We start from the raw sequence: 17615 nt of genomic DNA on the forward strand, positions 1-17615 counted from the left end.
ACTTGTCTTGAAGTACTATTCATGAAAAGTCTTTGCTTTATGATTCACTTGTTTATTCATGTCATTACCATTGTTTTGATCGATGCATTCACTACATATGTTTACAATATGATCAAGGTTATGATGGCATGTCACTTCAGAAATTATCCTTGTTATCGTTTTACCTGCTCGGGACGAGCAGAACTAAGCTTGGGGATGCTGATACGTCTCCGACGTATCGATAATTTCTTATGTTCCATGCCACATTATTGATGATACCTACATGTTTTATGCACACTTTATGTCATATTCGTGCATTTTCCGGAACTAACCTATTGACGAGATGCCGAAGTGCCGATTCTTGTTTTCTGCTGTTTTTGGTTTCAGAAATCCTAGTAACGAAATATTCTCGGAATCGGACGAAATCAAGACCCGGGTTCCTATTTTCACGGGAAGCATCCGGAACACCCGGGAAGGACCGGAGGGGGCACTCGGGCCCCCGGACCATAGGCCGGCGCGGCCCAGGCCCTGGCCGCGCCGCCATATGGTGTGGCCACCCCTTCGACCCTCCTGCGTCGCCTCTTCGCCTATATAAAGCCTCTGTCGCGAAAACCCTGATGCGAAGAACCACGATACGGAAAACCTTCCAGAGCCGCCGCCATCGCGAAGCCAAGATCTGGGGACAGGAGTCTCTGTTCCGGCACCCTGCCGGAGCGGGGAAGTCCCCCGGAAGGCTTCTCCATCGACACCGCTGCCATCTCCACCGCCATCTTCATCACCGTTGTTGCTCCCATGAGGAGGGAGTAGTTCTCCATCGAGGCTCGGGGCTGTACCGGTAGCTATGTGGTTCATCTCTCTCCTATGTGCTTCAATACAATAATCTCATGAGCTGCCTTACATGATTGAGATTCATATGATGATGCTTGTAATCTAGATGTCATTATGCTAGTCAAGTGAGTTTTACTTATGTGATCTCCGGAGACTCCTTGTCCCACGTGTGTAAAGGTGACAAGTGTGTGCACCGTGTGGGTCTCTTAGGCTATATTTCACGGAATACTTATTCACCTGTTGAATGGCATAGTGAGGTGCTTATTTATATCTCTTTATGATTGCAATGTGTTTGTATCACAATTTATCTATGTGCTACTCTAGCAATGTTATTAAAGTAGTTTTATTCCTCCCGCACGTGTGCAAAGGTGACGAGTGTGTGCACCGTGTTAGTACTTGGTTTATGCTATGATCATGATCTCTTGTAGATTGCGAAGTTAACTATTGCTATGATAATATTGATGTGATCTATTCCTCCTACATATGCATGAAGGTGACAAGTGTGCATGCTATGCTAGTACTTGGTTTAGTCTGTTGATCTATCTTACACTAAAGGTTACTAAAATATGAGCATTATTGTGGAGCTTGTTAACTCCGGCATTGAGGGTTCGTGTAATCCTACGCAATGTGTTCATCATCCAACAAGAGTGTAGAGTATGCATTTATCTGTTCTGTTATGTGATCAATGTTGAGAGTGTCCACTAGTGAAAGTCTAATCCCTAGGCCTTGTTCCTAAATACTGCTATCGCTGTTTGTTTACTGTTTTACTGTGTTACTACTGCTGCATTACTACTGCTTGTTTACCGTCCTGGGCAAAGCACTTTTCTGGTGCCGTTGCTACTACTTATTCATACCACCTGTATTTCACTATCTCTTCGCCGAACTAGTGCACCTATTAGGTGTGTTGGGGACACAAGAGACTTCTTGCTTTGTGGTTGCAGGGTTGCATGAGAGGGATATCTTTGACCTCTTCCTCCCTGAGTTCGATAAACCTTGGGTATCCACTTAAGGGAAACTTGCTGCTGTTCTACAAACCTCTGCTCTTGGAGGCCCAACACTGTCTACAAGAATAGAAGCTCCCGTAGACATCAGTCGTCCTCGCGAAGCCACCTTCGATGTCCCATGAACACCGTTTTTGAGGACCCGGGATCTCTATCTAGCTGGCGGTACGTTGTGTCGTCCATGCACCTGACGCATGCATTGAATCCGTAGACCACCTGCCCCGCGACATATCCGTAACCAAGAAAGTCGTGCACCGTCGTGAGCAGTGCGGCTCTCATAGGGAAATATTCTTCCGCCACGGCATCCCACGTATTGGCAGGCGTGTCCCATAGTGTGGCTCGCTCCTCTTTCAGAAGCCCCATATACAGATTGATGTCGTTCCCTGGTTGTTTCGGCCCTTCAATTAGCATACTCATTTGAATGTACTTCCTCTTCATGCACAACCAGGGGGGAGGTTGTACATCCACACAAACACGGGCCAGGTGCTATGCGTGCTGCTTCCGCTGCCAAACGGATTGACTCCATCGGTGCTCGCGCCCAGCCTTATGTTCCTAGGATCGTCCCCAAATTCTGGGTACTCGAGGTTCAACGCATTCCACTGGCTAGCATCCGAAGGGTGTCTCAACATCATGTCCTTTTTCTTTTTCTTCGAATCATCTCGCGTCATCTTCTCCCTTCCTCATCTCCGCGTGCCGGCGCATTAGCTTTGCTTGCTTAGGATCCGCGAAATACCGCTGCAGACGAGGAGTGATCGGAAAGTACCACACCACCTTCCGAGGAGCTTTCTTCCCCTTCTTGTACCGACCGACGCCGCACTCCGGACATATGGTACACTCTGCGTGCTCGTTCCGATAAATGATGCAATCGTTCAAGCACACATGGTATTTCACATGCGGTAAATCCGGAGGACACACGATTTTCTTGGCCTCCTCGATACTAGTCGGACACGTGTTACCTTTGGGAAGACGTTCCTGCCCGGAATGACATGTTGTCGTTGAAGGATGTGTCGGTCATTTTGTGCTTTACCTTCATCTCCGAGCCATGAGCGTTACTTTCGGGCGGGTATCCTCCGGCCTGCATCCTTCATACAATGGAGTAACCGCGTCTACCTCCGGTTGATCCATCTTGGCTTTCTCTCGGGCGGCAGCTCTTGCGTTACTCGTACTGCTTGAGAAGCAGCTCTTGAAGATAAGGGTCCTGCACCCGGTCCATCGACGATGGTCCATCGTCTTCATCTTCATGATCATCATGATGACCTCCATCTCCTACATTGTGATCATGATCATCTCCGGGATCTTCTACATCCCGATCATGCCCGAGATCTTCTACATCCCGATCACCTCCTTCCTTACTTCTTGTTGAATTCCCATGGACAAATTCATAATCATCTTCGTCGCCTTCCCACCGATAACCATCCATGAAACCACGCATGAGAAGGTGGTCCCGCACCATATCGGCTTTAGGGTCCATAAGGCTCGTCAGCTTGCATCTTCGACACGGACATCTTATCTCCTTTTGGTTATTTCTAATCATCTCGGCTGTCGCGGCTTTCAAAAACATAGCCACAACGCCTTCGCTCATCATGCGGACCATGGTCGCCTGCGGATATAGAGAAAATGGATATCTTAGCATACCAAAAGAAAATTTTGGCATGACCTTCCCTAAAAATAGGACATGTATATGCGTAGTATGCCCAACATTCGTCGAAACGGAAATGAATCAACGTTTCGGCAAAATATTGGCAACTCCATCGCATTTCAAATCCCTGCAAACAAAAACACATGCAACACATGCGTGGAGGCTTCGCATATACAACACATGTGGATCCGGAGGCTTCGCATACAACACACATGCACGTGACGCTTTTCGCACATGCGCACAACACATGATCATCGAGCTTCGCACATAACATATGTGCACATACACGTGTACGTGACGTGTGTGCAAGACGATCGGAACCGGTCACACACAAAGCATAAAACCAACAAAGTTACCGATACGGCGAGACCTAGAGTGTTGGATGAGGTAAAAAGTTGAGATTGAGTAGGGTATTGAGCTAAGAAAGCTTCACCATTACTTACCTATGAAGAAAATTAAGTTTACCAACTTAATTTTGGTGAATGAAGAGGTGAAAATGAGGTGGGAAGGAGGGGCAACACGACCGGATCCAGATTTGGTGGGAGGTGGTGGTGGAAGAGTGTTTGGGGAAAGTGGGTGGCACATGTGAGTGGAGGGTTAAAAGCAGGAAATGGTCCCGGAGTTAGCGGTGGCGCACCACCTTGCCGTGCACCACTGCTAGGGTGACATAGCAATGGCGCACTCGCTAAGTGGTGCGCCACTGCTAAGCCTCTCATCTCTAAATGGGCTCGGCCACCCCTAACGAGTGGCGCACCAGCGGACATGCGCCATAGGTAACCTATGTAGCAGTGGCGCACCGACGAAGTGCGCCATTGCTAAGCCTATCATCTCTAAACGGGCTCTGGACACCTCCTAGCAGTGGCGCACCTCACCAACGTGCGCCATAGGTAAGGAATGTAGCAGTGGCGCACCCCTCTGACGTGCGCCACTACTAGGTTGGGGGAGGAGCTGGCCTCCTGTCACCACTTACTTATGGCGCACCACTATCAAGGTGCGCCACTACTACTTTTGTAACAGTGGCCCACCGTTTTGTGGTGCGCCACTGCTAAGTAGTAGTGGCGCACGGCAGTCATGGTGCACCACTGCTGGCAGTCTTACGGCTAGGCCTTTTCCTAGTAGTGCTTCTCCCACCGTAGATCAATTTAGCTAGTATTGTGTAGGGTTGATTTAGCTAGTATTGCGTAGGGTCGATTTAGCCATTGCTCATTTTAGATTGCCTTCATTAGGTCAACCAGATCGTGCTTATCCATCAGGCTCCATCACTTATTGCTGCCATGCATGCCTAGCTAGATCCTGCTTCTGCACAAGAGATCAATCAGGTGTGATGTCTTTCCTCGGCTCACGTAGCGTACTATGTTACAACGAGATCATGCGATGATAGCAAACCTAAACTACGTCTACAACTCCAACGATGTAGAGTCTGTCCAAAGGCTTCGGATGATAAGATCTCATTCTTATGCACTTGTCAAAACGTCTAGGGGCAGAAAACCGCTTGAAGATAGTATCCACACCTATGTGGAAGAGCAAGTTGTCGTGTATTTTCTTCACGGTGTGGTTTATAACCAGGGGTTTAGAGTGATCTATAGCACATTCAGGAGATCCATGGAGACTATCTTCGCTATTTCAAGCAGTGTGTGGCTGATGAAGAGTAGGTGTCGTGGCCGGTGGTAGGATGGAGCCCCAAAATGTAGTCATCTCTAGCAACGCCCGCAGTTTACGACGTTGCTGGAAATGAGGGAAACACTAGTGACGACAGTCGGGGATGGAAACAACCAGCAAGATATTTTTTGGTGTTGATGCAAGAAGGCGGAAAGAGAATGTGGCTTCAAGACAACATGATCCGTTGGGAAGTGGCGACGGCAACATCGACCTAGCGCGTGGACGACGGCGCTGCCTGAGGTAGCGGAGGAGATGTCTAATGTCTACTCACGCTTCTATTCCTGCAGACAGTGTTGGGCCTCCAAGAGCAGAGGTTTGTAGAACAGCAGCAAGTTTCTCTTAAGTGATTCACCCAAGGTTTATCGAACTCAGGGAGGTAGAGGTCAAAGATATCCCTCTCAAGCAACCCTGCAATTAAGATACAAGAAGTCTCTTGTGTCCCCAACACACCTAATACACTTGTCAGATGTATAGGTGCACTAGTTCGAGCGAACGAGATAGTGAAATACAAGTAATATGGATGATTATAAGTAGTAATTGCAATCTGAAATAAAAATGGCAGCAAGCGAACATGTAGCAGAACTTGTTGGAAACGGTGTTTCAATGCTTAGAAACAAGGCCTAGCGATCATACTTTCACTAGTGGACACTCTCAACAATGATCACATAAATAAATAACTTCTCTTCCTTTGTGCTACTTTCAAACACTCTCTTGTTGGATAACAAACACCATTCATTGTGTAGGGCTATAAAAGCACACCTCAAGCCGGAGTAAACAAGCTCCACAACGTCCGGAGTTCATATTAAAGTAACCTCTAGAGTGCATAATAGACCGTTGCAATTTAGACCGAGTACTAACATAGCATACACACTGTCACCAATAGCTATGAAAGGGGGAATAGATCACATCAATACTATCATAGTAATAGTTAACTTCATAATCTACAAGAGATTACAATCATAACCTACGCCAAGTACTACATGATGCACACACTGTCAACTTTACATCATGGAGGAGGAATAGACTACTTTAATAACATCACTAGAGTAGCACATAGATTAGTAGTGATACAAAGTTCATGATCACATAAAGATCACACCATGGGAGAGAGAGATGAACCACATAGCTACCGGTAGAGCCCTCAGCCTTGGGGGAGAACTACTCCCTCCTCATCATGGGAGACAACAACGGCGATGAAGATGGCGGTGGTGTCGATGGAGATGGATTCCGGGGGCAATTCCCCGTCCCGGCGGCGTGCCGGAACAGAGATTCTGTCCCCCAAAACTTGTCTTCGCGATGGCGGCGGCTACGGAACTCTTTGTGGAATATCGTCGGATGTTTTAGGGTTTTCACTTCTGGGAGAATATATAGGCGAAGGGGCGATGTCGGTGGAGTCCCGAGGTGGGCTCCCCACCAGGTGGCGCGGCCAGGGAGGGGCCCGCGCCCCCCTATGGTGTGGGATCCTCGTGGCCCCCCTTCGTCTCTCCTTCGGACTCCGTGAAGCCCCTGGAAAAATAGGAACGTGGCCTTTTGTTTCGTCCAATTTCGAGAATATTTCCTGTGTAGAATTTCTGAAACCAAAAACAGCAGAAAACAGGAACTGGCGCTTTGGCATCTTGTTAATAGGTTAGTTCTGGAAAATGCATCAAAATGATATAAAGCATGGATAAAACATGTAGATATTGTCATAAAACTAGCATGAAACATAAGAAATTATAGATATGTTTGAGACGTATCAATATCGGGAGAGGGTTTGGGCAGGGAGTTCTTTTTGTGTGTCTGTGTGCCTTGTGTGCCACTAGCGGAAGGGCCTAGGGTGGCTAAGGGTAGGACAGGGGAGTAGGCACGCGTTGTCTGGCTGGCACATGCGCGGTCCAAATTCGATGAAAGAATAGATCGATCTACACGAGTTGGTCCATTTAAATCACGGCGCTAGATGGTCCACGGCGTGTCGACCTATCTGCGTGAACTGTTTTGGTTGAATCAGATCACTGGAACTGCTAGAAAACATGCCTTTCGTTTAGAGTTGCCCGGAGCATTAGTCCCATTCGTGTTACAAACCGGGACTAATGTGAGCACGGGTAGAACGCCGAAAAGTTTTAGTCCCGGTTTGCAATGGGACCTCCAGTCCCGGTTGGAGACTCCAACCGAGACTAAATGGGTGTCGGCGGGCACTAGTAGAAACAAGGGCTTTATCCTATCCTCGAAAGAGCTTTTGCACCGGATTTGGCACGAACCGATGCTAAAGGGGTCATTAGCACCGGTTCGTGCGGTCTGGATGTCCAGGGGGCATTAGCACCGGTTCGTGTGAGACCTTTAGCACCGGTTCGTAACACGAACCGGTGCAAAAGGTTTTTCTGCTCCCCACGCACCTCCACACCCCCCTCCCTGTGGATCGCCTTTTTTAACACTGTAAAATAGAAAAGAAAATGATAGAAAATACAAAAAATAAAATCTTTTGAGATTCCTGTATGTTACACAACCTACTATTAGGGAAAATTAACAAATTTGCATACGACGTCGAAAAAAACGTATAATATATCAAAATCATCGTGGGATAAAGTTACATCCGAATTCACCCGGGTTTACCCGGTTAGCCAATTTTAGATTCTCAAAATTCCAAATGAAAATATGAAAGCAGGAAGATTTTAGTTTTTTCTAGAAATATAGGATTTTATATATTTTTTATTTTTCAAAATTAAAATTAATAATTGCATCCTGCATAAAGATTACACTCTGAAAATTATAAGTTTTTCAAAATTTCAGGTTTTAGGTTTGGCAAAAAAATTTAAAATAATTTAAAATAATTAAAAATAATTAAAAATAATACAAATTATAAAGTTAATGTTTATTTATTTAGTCTAGATTATTATTATATCATTACTTTTGTTTATTAAAAGAATTATTTGAAATTCGAACAATAAAGAAATATGACATCTACCGATATGTTAATAGGATTGATATGATACTACTATCACATACATGCGCGCGAAACACTTGGATACGGGATGGAAAAGAACTTGGAAGTTATGCGTGCTAGTGCTAGAGTAGTGGGAGGATGGGTGACCGAGCGGGAAGTCTAAGCACGAGTAAGTAATTAGACTAGAGATAAGGGTAGTTAGATACTAAACTTATGAAATAACTAAAATAATAGAAATTCTGAAAAAAAAGGAAAAAAGAGGGAGTGAAAAATAATTCGATTTTTTTTTACTGTAGCGGGGTTCTACCGCGGCAGCGTTTTGGGACATTTTCCTGCCGCGGCAGAGGTTCGTAATACGAACCGGTGCTATAGGTCCTCTCGCTCGGGCGCCCGACAGCCGCCACGTGGTGCCCCTTTAGCACCGGTTCACAACTGAACCGGTGCAAAAGGGGGGGGGGGGCTTTTGCACCGGATGCTTTGCACCGGTTGGGCATCCGGTGCATATGGCCCTTACCAACCGGTGCAAAAGCACCATTTTCCACTAGTGGGGTTGCCACTTGTGCGAAAACCTTTTACTCCCGGTTGGTGTTACAAACCAGGACTAAAGGTCTACCCTTTAGTCCCGGTTGGTGTTACAAACCGGGACTAAAGGTTTTCTAGGTTTTTTTTGCTCCACACACCCCCCCCCCACCCCGGCCTTTTTTAGCTTCGTAAAATACAAAAGAAATTGATAAAAAATTCAAAAAGTAAAATCCTTCGTGATATCCATGTGTTATGTCATCTAGTTGCAAGAGAAATTAACAAACATGAATTTCAACTTTTTTTGCAAAATTGGGTCATGTATCGATAAATTGGGATTATCTTTTGCATACAGACTCGAAAAAAAGTTTAATATAGGAAAATGGGTTTACCCGGTTAACCATTTTTTAGATTCTCAAACTGCCAAAGGGAAGTACGAAAATTTTCAGGTTTTAGGTTTTGCAAAAAAATTTTATTAAAGATTACTATTACATCATTATTTAGAATTCAAAAAATAAAGAAGTGTGGATTAATATAATACTAATATCAATAACATGCGCGTAGAGCACTTGGAAGCAGGACGGAAGGAACTAAGAAGTTAAACGTGTTAGTGCTGAAGCAGTCTGGGGATGGACGATCGAACGGAAAGTTTGACAACAAGTGGGTAATTTGACCTGAGATTAAGTGTAGTTAGATACTAAACTAGTCAAATAACTGAATACTAGAGATTCTGAAAAAATAGAAAAAAAAGAGGGAGTGAAAAAAATTGATTAAAAAAAGAGCCATTATGGTCTTTAGTCCGGCTGGTGTTACAACCCGGAACTAAGGATGGGTGATCGAGCGGAAAGTTTGACACAAGTGAGCAATTTGAGCTGATATTAAGTGTAGTTAGATACTAAACTAGTCAAATAACTGAAATATTAGAAAATTCTAAAAAAAAATAGAAAAAAAAGAGCGAGTGGAAAAAATTAGGAAAAAATTGAATTCAAAAAAAGCCGGCATGATCTTTATTCCCGGTTGGTCTCCTTCACCCCGGCGCACGTCCATGGCCCACGTGGCGGAGGCTTTAATCCCGGTTGAAAGCACAAGCAGAACTAAATGGGAGTGGAGTGATGTTTTGGCACATGGGAGCGTATGCACCCTTTATTTTAAAATGCATGTTAGACATATTTTGAAATATCAAAAAATTTGAAACAAAAATTTCGCACGTACATCTTCATGTGGTAGAAGCTCACAAAGTCGTTTCATAAAAAATTGACTTGTTGAGTGACGTGTGTAAAAAAGACAAAATTCAGCGCTAAAACAAAGACTTGTCACAAAATAAAATTTCTCTTTTTCACATAGACTACAAAAAATATCATTTTTTCGTGAAACTTGGCGAACACGTATATATTATGGAATTGTACATGTAAATTTTTTTATCAAAATTTTTTAACACTTAAAAATATGTTTTTATGGTAGAGGGATCATACGCACCCAGGAGCCGAATTGAGTTTCTGCTTTAGTCCGGGTTACAAACATTGTATCGGACAAATCCCTTTTTTTAGTAGTGTGGAGACGACCTTTGTATCATGGCATTCCCTCCCAGACCACGCAGATACGCACAGTCCCGATGGCATGACATGACTTAACGGAAAGCAAACTTGGCTAGGCTAGCTCGCTGGTCCTGGGAGCAGGTTGAGCGTCGCTTTGACCAGAGAATATAGAGAAGACATGCGTGGATGAGATCTCGAGAAAATCGAGTCCTTGCAGACCCTGAAGTAGCCTGTGGAAATGGGCACACCGTGTGAGCAGTGCTAGTATCATGATACCGCACCGATGAGCAGATTCAGAAATCCATGCAGGCTGCCCAAGATCTCCCGAAGAGTGCAAGAAACTGCCTGCAGGGCGCAGGACTGCAGGCACGGACCCGACGAGGCGACGAACGATTAACGGACGTGACCAGGCATCACATGGAAGTGATCAACGGACGAGCAGGAAGAGCGACAAGGAGAATAGCTTGGCGCCATGGCGGCAAGCAGTCTGGGCCGCGAGCCTGGCGCCGGGATGGCGAGTTTTCGACACTTGCGCGCTCTGCCTCTGTACTTCCAGGGCTCGTCGAAGTCAAATATTTTAAGTTTGACCAACTTCATAGAAAATTATAGCAATGTTTATGACATGAAATGAATATATTGTAAAACAACATTCATAGATGTATTTAGTGATGTCAAATTAATGTTGCAAATATTATTATTCATTTTCTTATAAAGTTGACCAAACTTTATAACATTTGACTTAGAACAAAACTTAGATGTACATTTGTTGTGGATAGAGGGACCGAGGGAGTAGTCTCTGAACTGGTATTTCTTAGGGCCGGGGCAGGGCTATAGGGATTATGGTTTATGCAGGGATTAGCTACCGCCACGTGGAACCTATTCTGGCCACCACCCGATGACCCCAAAATTTCATCAATGGCAGGCATGCTGGATAGACATTCCTGAATAGGATCTATGAGGATATAGATATCATCATGATCGATGAACAAGACGTGAGATAGACAAGAGGGTGAGTTTTTTTTTTTTTTATAAATGGTGCTTTATTATTAGACCGAAAAGTTTACACTGAGATGATACAGCCAAAAAGCCCACACCCGGTTTCTGCACAACATCGGCACTGGCGAAGCTGGAGAACGGATCTATTGGGTTCAGCTCTATTTATTAAGGTATAATCTTCCGCTAAAAATATTGGCATGACTAATTTAGTGAAGGATTTGCAAAAAAGCATTGGGTTCATTTGCACCCAATTGTTCTATACCAGCTCCGCCACTTTAAAGCAAAGAGACTGAAGTCGAATGAAGAAGGAAAAAAGATAACCCATTAGGCAAATTACATATCAAGAAAATACTATGAAACAAGACGTATGTTTAACATAAATCATGGGGGGTTGGGAGTTCTTAATCTAGAGGTCGAAAACAAACCTTTCTTACTAAAAAAATCTCCATTAATTATACAATAAGTTAGATATCCCTTGGGTCAACATGTTTTGGGAATCTTATTATAATAGTGGTAGAATACTTGGTACTCCCATCATGTCCCATGGATAGAACTTTTTGGTGGAGAGCTCACGCCAACTTTTGGATAATTTTAGGTCAATGGCAAGATACATTATTGGCACTGGGGATTTTATTTTCTCTTGGCATGATCCCTAGCATAACAAATGCTTGCATCATAGTTTTCCTCGTCTATTCAATTTTGCTAAATATTAAAATATAACAGTTAAAAGAGATATGAAACAATAATTATCTAAAGATCATTTTCATCTACCACTTTGTAGACAAGCAAATCAAGAATTTATTAAAATGGAGACTATTTGGATGAAACAACCATTGCTATTCAAAATGAACAGTCTGATGTTTGGACATACATCTCGGGTACCCCAATTTGCACTTCATGGAAAGCTTACAATGTTATGATTGGTTTGAACCCGGCTCCACCTCATTTCTCATGGATTTGGAAACTTCATGTCAGCCCAAGCACACAAAAATCATTTTGGTTACTGTTGCATCATAGACCGGATACAAGAAATCTTCTTTCATGGAAATTAAAATTTTCATCTTCAAACATAAAATTATGCCACCTTACAATGTGCTCATAAAGAGACCTTGATTCATCTGTTCTGGACATGTCCATTTGTTGTCCAATGTTGGGACTTTATTTGTCCCCATAAAATTATGCCACCTTACAATGTGCTCATAAAGAGACCTTGATTCATCTGTTCTGGACATGTCCATTTGTTGTCCAATGTTGGGACTTTATTTGTCCCCAAAGAGCTAGAAATGGAAGCTTTCAATGACATCAGGAACAAGCTCAGTGTACCATTTGCTATGGACGTCCAAATTATATCTTATTGAAGGATTTGGATCATTTTAAATATCAGGAATTTCAAGAATCAAGATCCTAATTTACTGAAGTTCACCTGCTGGGGTATAGGATGAAGGCCAAGGGTACAACTCAACTCAAAACATGGCTTCAAGAACAAACTTGATCTTTTAACTTTTTGAGATTTGTTATTTTATTTATTCTCTTTAAATATCCTCGACCTTTGTGCATGCCCATTTTTTATAATATTGAAAATTGTGGCGGGAGCGTCTCACATATTTTTCCCCTTAAAATAACCTATGGTGAATGACGAGGTGGCTCCTCGGCAATGCCCACCATGAGGGGTTTGGGTTTTAGAGAAAGGCGACGATGGAGGTTCCAGGAGCGAGAGAAGGCACGACGTACCCAGGTTCACGTCCCCGCGGTGGAGGATCGCTACGTCCTGCTAGCAATCCAATATATGAATATAAGTGAATAGGTGGCCATCATAGAGTTGTTGTATCTAGTATAGTTCTAATCTGCGGGTTGCGATGTCTAGGCGTATCGCTTCTATGTTTTTTGTTTCTGAATATCCGTCCTCTAAGGGGTGCCCAGCCAAGTTAGGGTTTACAAGAGTTCTTGTAGGATTCATATTGGAGTCTTCTTTCTTCTAATCCAAGTTGATATTCCTTGTGGGTCCAGCTTGTCGAGTCCTTGTGCCGGTCCATCTTCATAATTTGTACCGGGTATAGCAATGTTGGGTACCCGAAGGGTGATGCCCACATCAGGTGGACCAATTCGCACACTATGCTGCCACCCATCCAGGATAAAAGTATCTTTCACCACTTGATCCAACTGCGAGCAAACCTTTGTAAACAAGGTAGGGTGTTCCGGTTTCTAAAGAGTAGATCACGTATGGAGATAGTGAACACACTGGAAAACCTGTATAGGAGAAGAATATTTAGCATTAAAAATCATGTTGTTTCAACATAGCCATAGCGACCATAGTAAGGCAACCGTTCCCACCCATATTAGGATCGTATCTCTATGATCTATACCGTGCAACCAAGTATATTTTTGAAACCACTTGGATGACCGATCATATAGAGTGTGCAAGCTTGCATTGAAAAAATAAGTGTTTTATATTCTCGCCTTGGTGACAAAAGCAACACTTTCTACTTCCTTGCCATCTACGCTTTGCAATGTTGTCTTTGATTAGGATAACACCTCAACAAAGATATCACGGAAGTATTTTAATTTTAAGTGGCATTTTCATCTTCAAAATTTGTTTGTTATTGATGATAGAGACACATCAAAATGGACTAATGCCTTGTAGATAGATTCCACCAAAATTTTACCATTCTCATGCTGATTTCCTTGAATACGTGGTGTCCTCACGATAGTTGGATAACATACAACCGCTCTTTAGAGCATACCATGATGCAAGACATTCACCGATGAGACCCTGCGTGAATGACATGTTTGTTAGGGATGTTCCCAACACCTACGCGATTGTATCACTTTTTTTCATGTGCAATGTTGTACAAAGTTGGATATTGTTTCCGAACATGCAAAAAATGTAATTCGGCTCACAAGAGCACATGCCTTTGCATGTGGACAAAAACTTTATGGATGTCAATATAATATTTAGAAAATTAGGCATGTATATGTTCGTGTCATTTGGTTGCAAAATTCTATGGAAAAAAACACAAATATTGCAACCTATGATAAACAGTCAAGTCCGAAATTCCGCAATGAAAATTTGTATGAACACGAATCATGGTAACAAAAGTTACAAAAACAAGTACAAAAAATTCAAAAAAATTTTTGTTTATACGGGAGCATATGATCACTACAGCGAAACCTCCACCCCCAAATAGGGGCATCACCAAGCCATGAATTCTCCAAAAAATGAGCCTCTCAGCCGTTCTTAACGAGAAATGATCCATAGTGGAAGATTCTTTTTTTTTCCATCAGACCTACCCAGAAGTCTGCATCCCATGGTTTCTAGTAGTGTTGATAAATAACCTTTGAGTCCATATATTTTCTTCTTGGGAGATTTTGGCATACCACCTTCCTCACTAAGTAGCTTATATAGCCATTTACCAAAGAGTGTGTTGTTGTTGGGCTCTAGGTCTTGAATTCCAAGGCCCCCTGGTACACTACATTTGACCAATCTATACTCCTTTTTTTGCACTATATATCACTGCCAAAAGAACCAAGACCACCAATAATCCATATGTTGAACTGCTCCTTTTCAATCTTGGAAGAAAGGTATCATATACAACACCATGTTGTTGAGAACTGAGTTAATGAGGACTAAGCTTCCTTCGACATACATGAGTTTTCCTCTCAAGAAGCACAAACGTTTCTCTAATGGTTGCTCAACATTTTTTCACTCAACATTCGAGAATCTGCAGTAGTGAATTGGTAGAAGTGACTTAGCCAAGGAATGGAAGAAGACAAGAGAGCTAGAGGAGAAAGGCCATGCTATGTTTTCTTATGACTTACGGTGTGCACCGTAGCATAGAAGAACTAATAGAAGCACAGTGGTCAACCTAAAGTGAGAACTTGAAAAGAAATGAAGGCGTTGGCACTTAACGGACATGCGCACGTTGAATATGTTTTTTTTTTTCGAAACGGGGGATGCCCCGGCACAACCTTTTTTTAATAAATGCATGTTGAATATGTATGTTTGTGAAGTTCAATAATCCCTGAATATAATTATTTTTTACTATGTGACAACACGGATGCCACTACTTAGCCATTTCTAACAATGATGGACATGTTGGATAGATAATGTCCAAATGACAGAATCAACATCCATATTCAAGGAACAAACTAGCCAAGGCACCAACTATATTCAACTCAATCCTAGAATTACAAACCGTAAAACTGAAGAACTTTTTATTTCAAAGGCCAAGGCAGCGGATAAGCTAACATCAAGCCTTGTCGACAAACCACGTACGAAAGCCACAATCGGATGACAGGTGCGCGCACGCGCACATACAAATTACAAACACAGCAATGCACAAAACAAACTGCGGCCGGGCTGCAATCAATACACAGCGAGGGACGGCCAAAGCACCGTCTACTTGTCCCCAAACTTCTCCTTCAGCGTCAGGGCGAACTCGTACACCTTGTCGGGGTCGGTGAGCGCCGACGCGACAGCGTGACGGCCTCTGCACCGATCGGCCCAAGCGGCGAGACCTGGGCAGTGCTCCGCGACGGCGAACCCACCACACTGCTCGTAGGTGCGGAACCACGACGTGAACGGCGCCAGGGCCACGTCCAGGAACCCCAGATCCTCGCCGCCGAAGTAGTCCTTGCCGCCGAGCTCCGCCTCCAGGGCCCCCAGCGCCTCGACCATGTCCCTCTTGGCCTGCTCCAGAGCCGCCCCGTTGCACTTCCACAGCCGGGTCCCGCAGTCGAAGATCTGGTTTCAACAAATTTACTTAGACAAGAACATCGGATTGATCTTGGAATGGCAGGATATCGATCGAAAGACTGCACGCACCTTCTTGTCGACGAAGTCCGCCCAGAAGCGAGCCTGCGCGCGGGCGTAGGGGTCGCCGGGGAGGAGCCGCGGCGCGACGGGCCACGCCTCGTCGATGTACTGGACGATGAGGAGGGACTCGCAGACGGGCCGGCCGTCGTGGAGCAGGACGGGGATCATCCGGTGGACGGGGTTGGACCGGAGAAGCAGCTCGCTCTTGTTGGAGAGATCCTGCTCGCGGTACTCGTACGCGACGCCCTTCGCCGCCAGCGCGATCCGGCACCGCTGCCCGAACGGGCTAACCCACAGGTCCAGCAGCACCACGTCCGCCATTCTGCTAGCTAGGTGCTGATCAGATGAAGATGAAGCTGGGGCTGTGTAACTATATGTCCAAAGTGTGCTGGGTGGATTTGATGCTTCAGCGCCTCGGCGCCGGCGGTGGCTTTTATAGGCGACGGCCGATCAGCGACCAAACGGGCTTAATTTACACTCCATGAGTCCTGAGTCCTGGACGGAAGAACAAATTAAATTTGGCCTTCACTTCTAGGCCGATTCGCCGATGGTCGTCGCCTACCGACTACCGTTGTTGAGCTCCTTCTCCAAGGTAGAATCTGCAGAGTGTTCACACACACTACACATGCACGGATGTGTGTACGCATGGCCTCGCATGCTAGATGCTACTACGGTGTACGTAGTATATCGTTGCACGTGGTTGTAAGTATTGGGGCCCGTTGTAGGCAATCACTGAGCTATACTATAAGACCGACCCATGTTCCTAGATCGAAAAATTTAACTAATGTAATACCAGGTTTATATTTTAAAATATACAACCACCATCCCAAAATTTAAGGCTTATTTTTTTTGAAAAATCAAGAAGAATATATCAACAAATACAGAAGACACTACTATCTTGGAGAGGGCTCAAAACATTGTGAAGGCAAAGAATTTGGAAGCTGATGAAGGTACTAGTTCTGGTATACCCACTGTTTTAAATTCTTCAAATGGCACTCTCATGGATATTACAAAAATGATTGGTATCGATTTCGGTGCTTCTCTAGATCTTGTAGAACATAATTTAGATTTTATTAGGTTACAGGAACAAGCTAGAACAAATTTGTTCATGGAAAGTAAGAAACAACAGACGGCTGATGAACCTGAAAGTACAACTCTACATCCAGAAGATATAGAATCTGTACTAAAGGAACTGTCAGCCTTAAATGAGGAAGAATTGGATGATGTGAGTTTATTAAACCTTTCATGATTTATCTTTGGCTGGGCTGGTTAAGGGAATCACCAATAAACACTCGAATGAGGTTTATTCAGTGAAATCCCCAATTAGGACAGTGTTGAGGAGGAAATCAAGAAAGAAAAAGTGCAATTAAAAAATGTTAATCGGTTTAATCTGGAATCCTAGGGGGCTTGGAGATAAAAATAAGAGAGATTTTACTAAAGAAACTTCGGACAATAAAAGGTTGGACTTTATTGGCATCCAGGAAACAATTAGGCAGGACTTCACTGAGACGATTTTAACATCTCTTAGCGGTGACACTGCTTTTAATTCGACCTGGATGCCAGCAAAAGGGAGATCAGGGGGGATCCTGTTGGGTTTAAATGAGGATACCTTTGATGTCCTCGAAAAAGAAACTGGGGAATACTTTGTTAGAGCGGTAGTGAGTAATAAAAATGACAAATTTACCTGCAATCTTGTGATAGTTTATGGTGATGCTCAACTTGCTGG

At 43.9% G+C, this 17615-nt stretch overlaps 1 protein-coding gene across 1 annotated transcript; it reads right to left on the reverse strand.

Moving 5' to 3' along the window:
* Positions 1-15472: 15472 nt before the first annotated feature.
* LOC124667677 (probable glutathione S-transferase GSTU1) lies at positions 15473-16271 on the reverse strand. Its single transcript, XM_047204936.1, has 2 exons — positions 15899-16271; positions 15473-15817 (listed from the first exon to the last, which is right to left on the reverse strand). Exons 1-2 carry the CDS (start codon positions 16208-16210, stop codon positions 15473-15475), a joined length of 657 nt encoding a protein of 218 aa, XP_047060892.1. The 5' UTR covers positions 16211-16271.
* Between the last annotated feature and the right edge of the window lie 1344 nt (positions 16272-17615).

The sequence above is a fragment of the Lolium rigidum genome, chromosome 6 (assembly GCF_022539505.1).
Source record: "Lolium rigidum isolate FL_2022 chromosome 6, APGP_CSIRO_Lrig_0.1, whole genome shotgun sequence".
NCBI lineage: Eukaryota > Viridiplantae > Streptophyta > Magnoliopsida > Poales > Poaceae > Lolium > Lolium rigidum.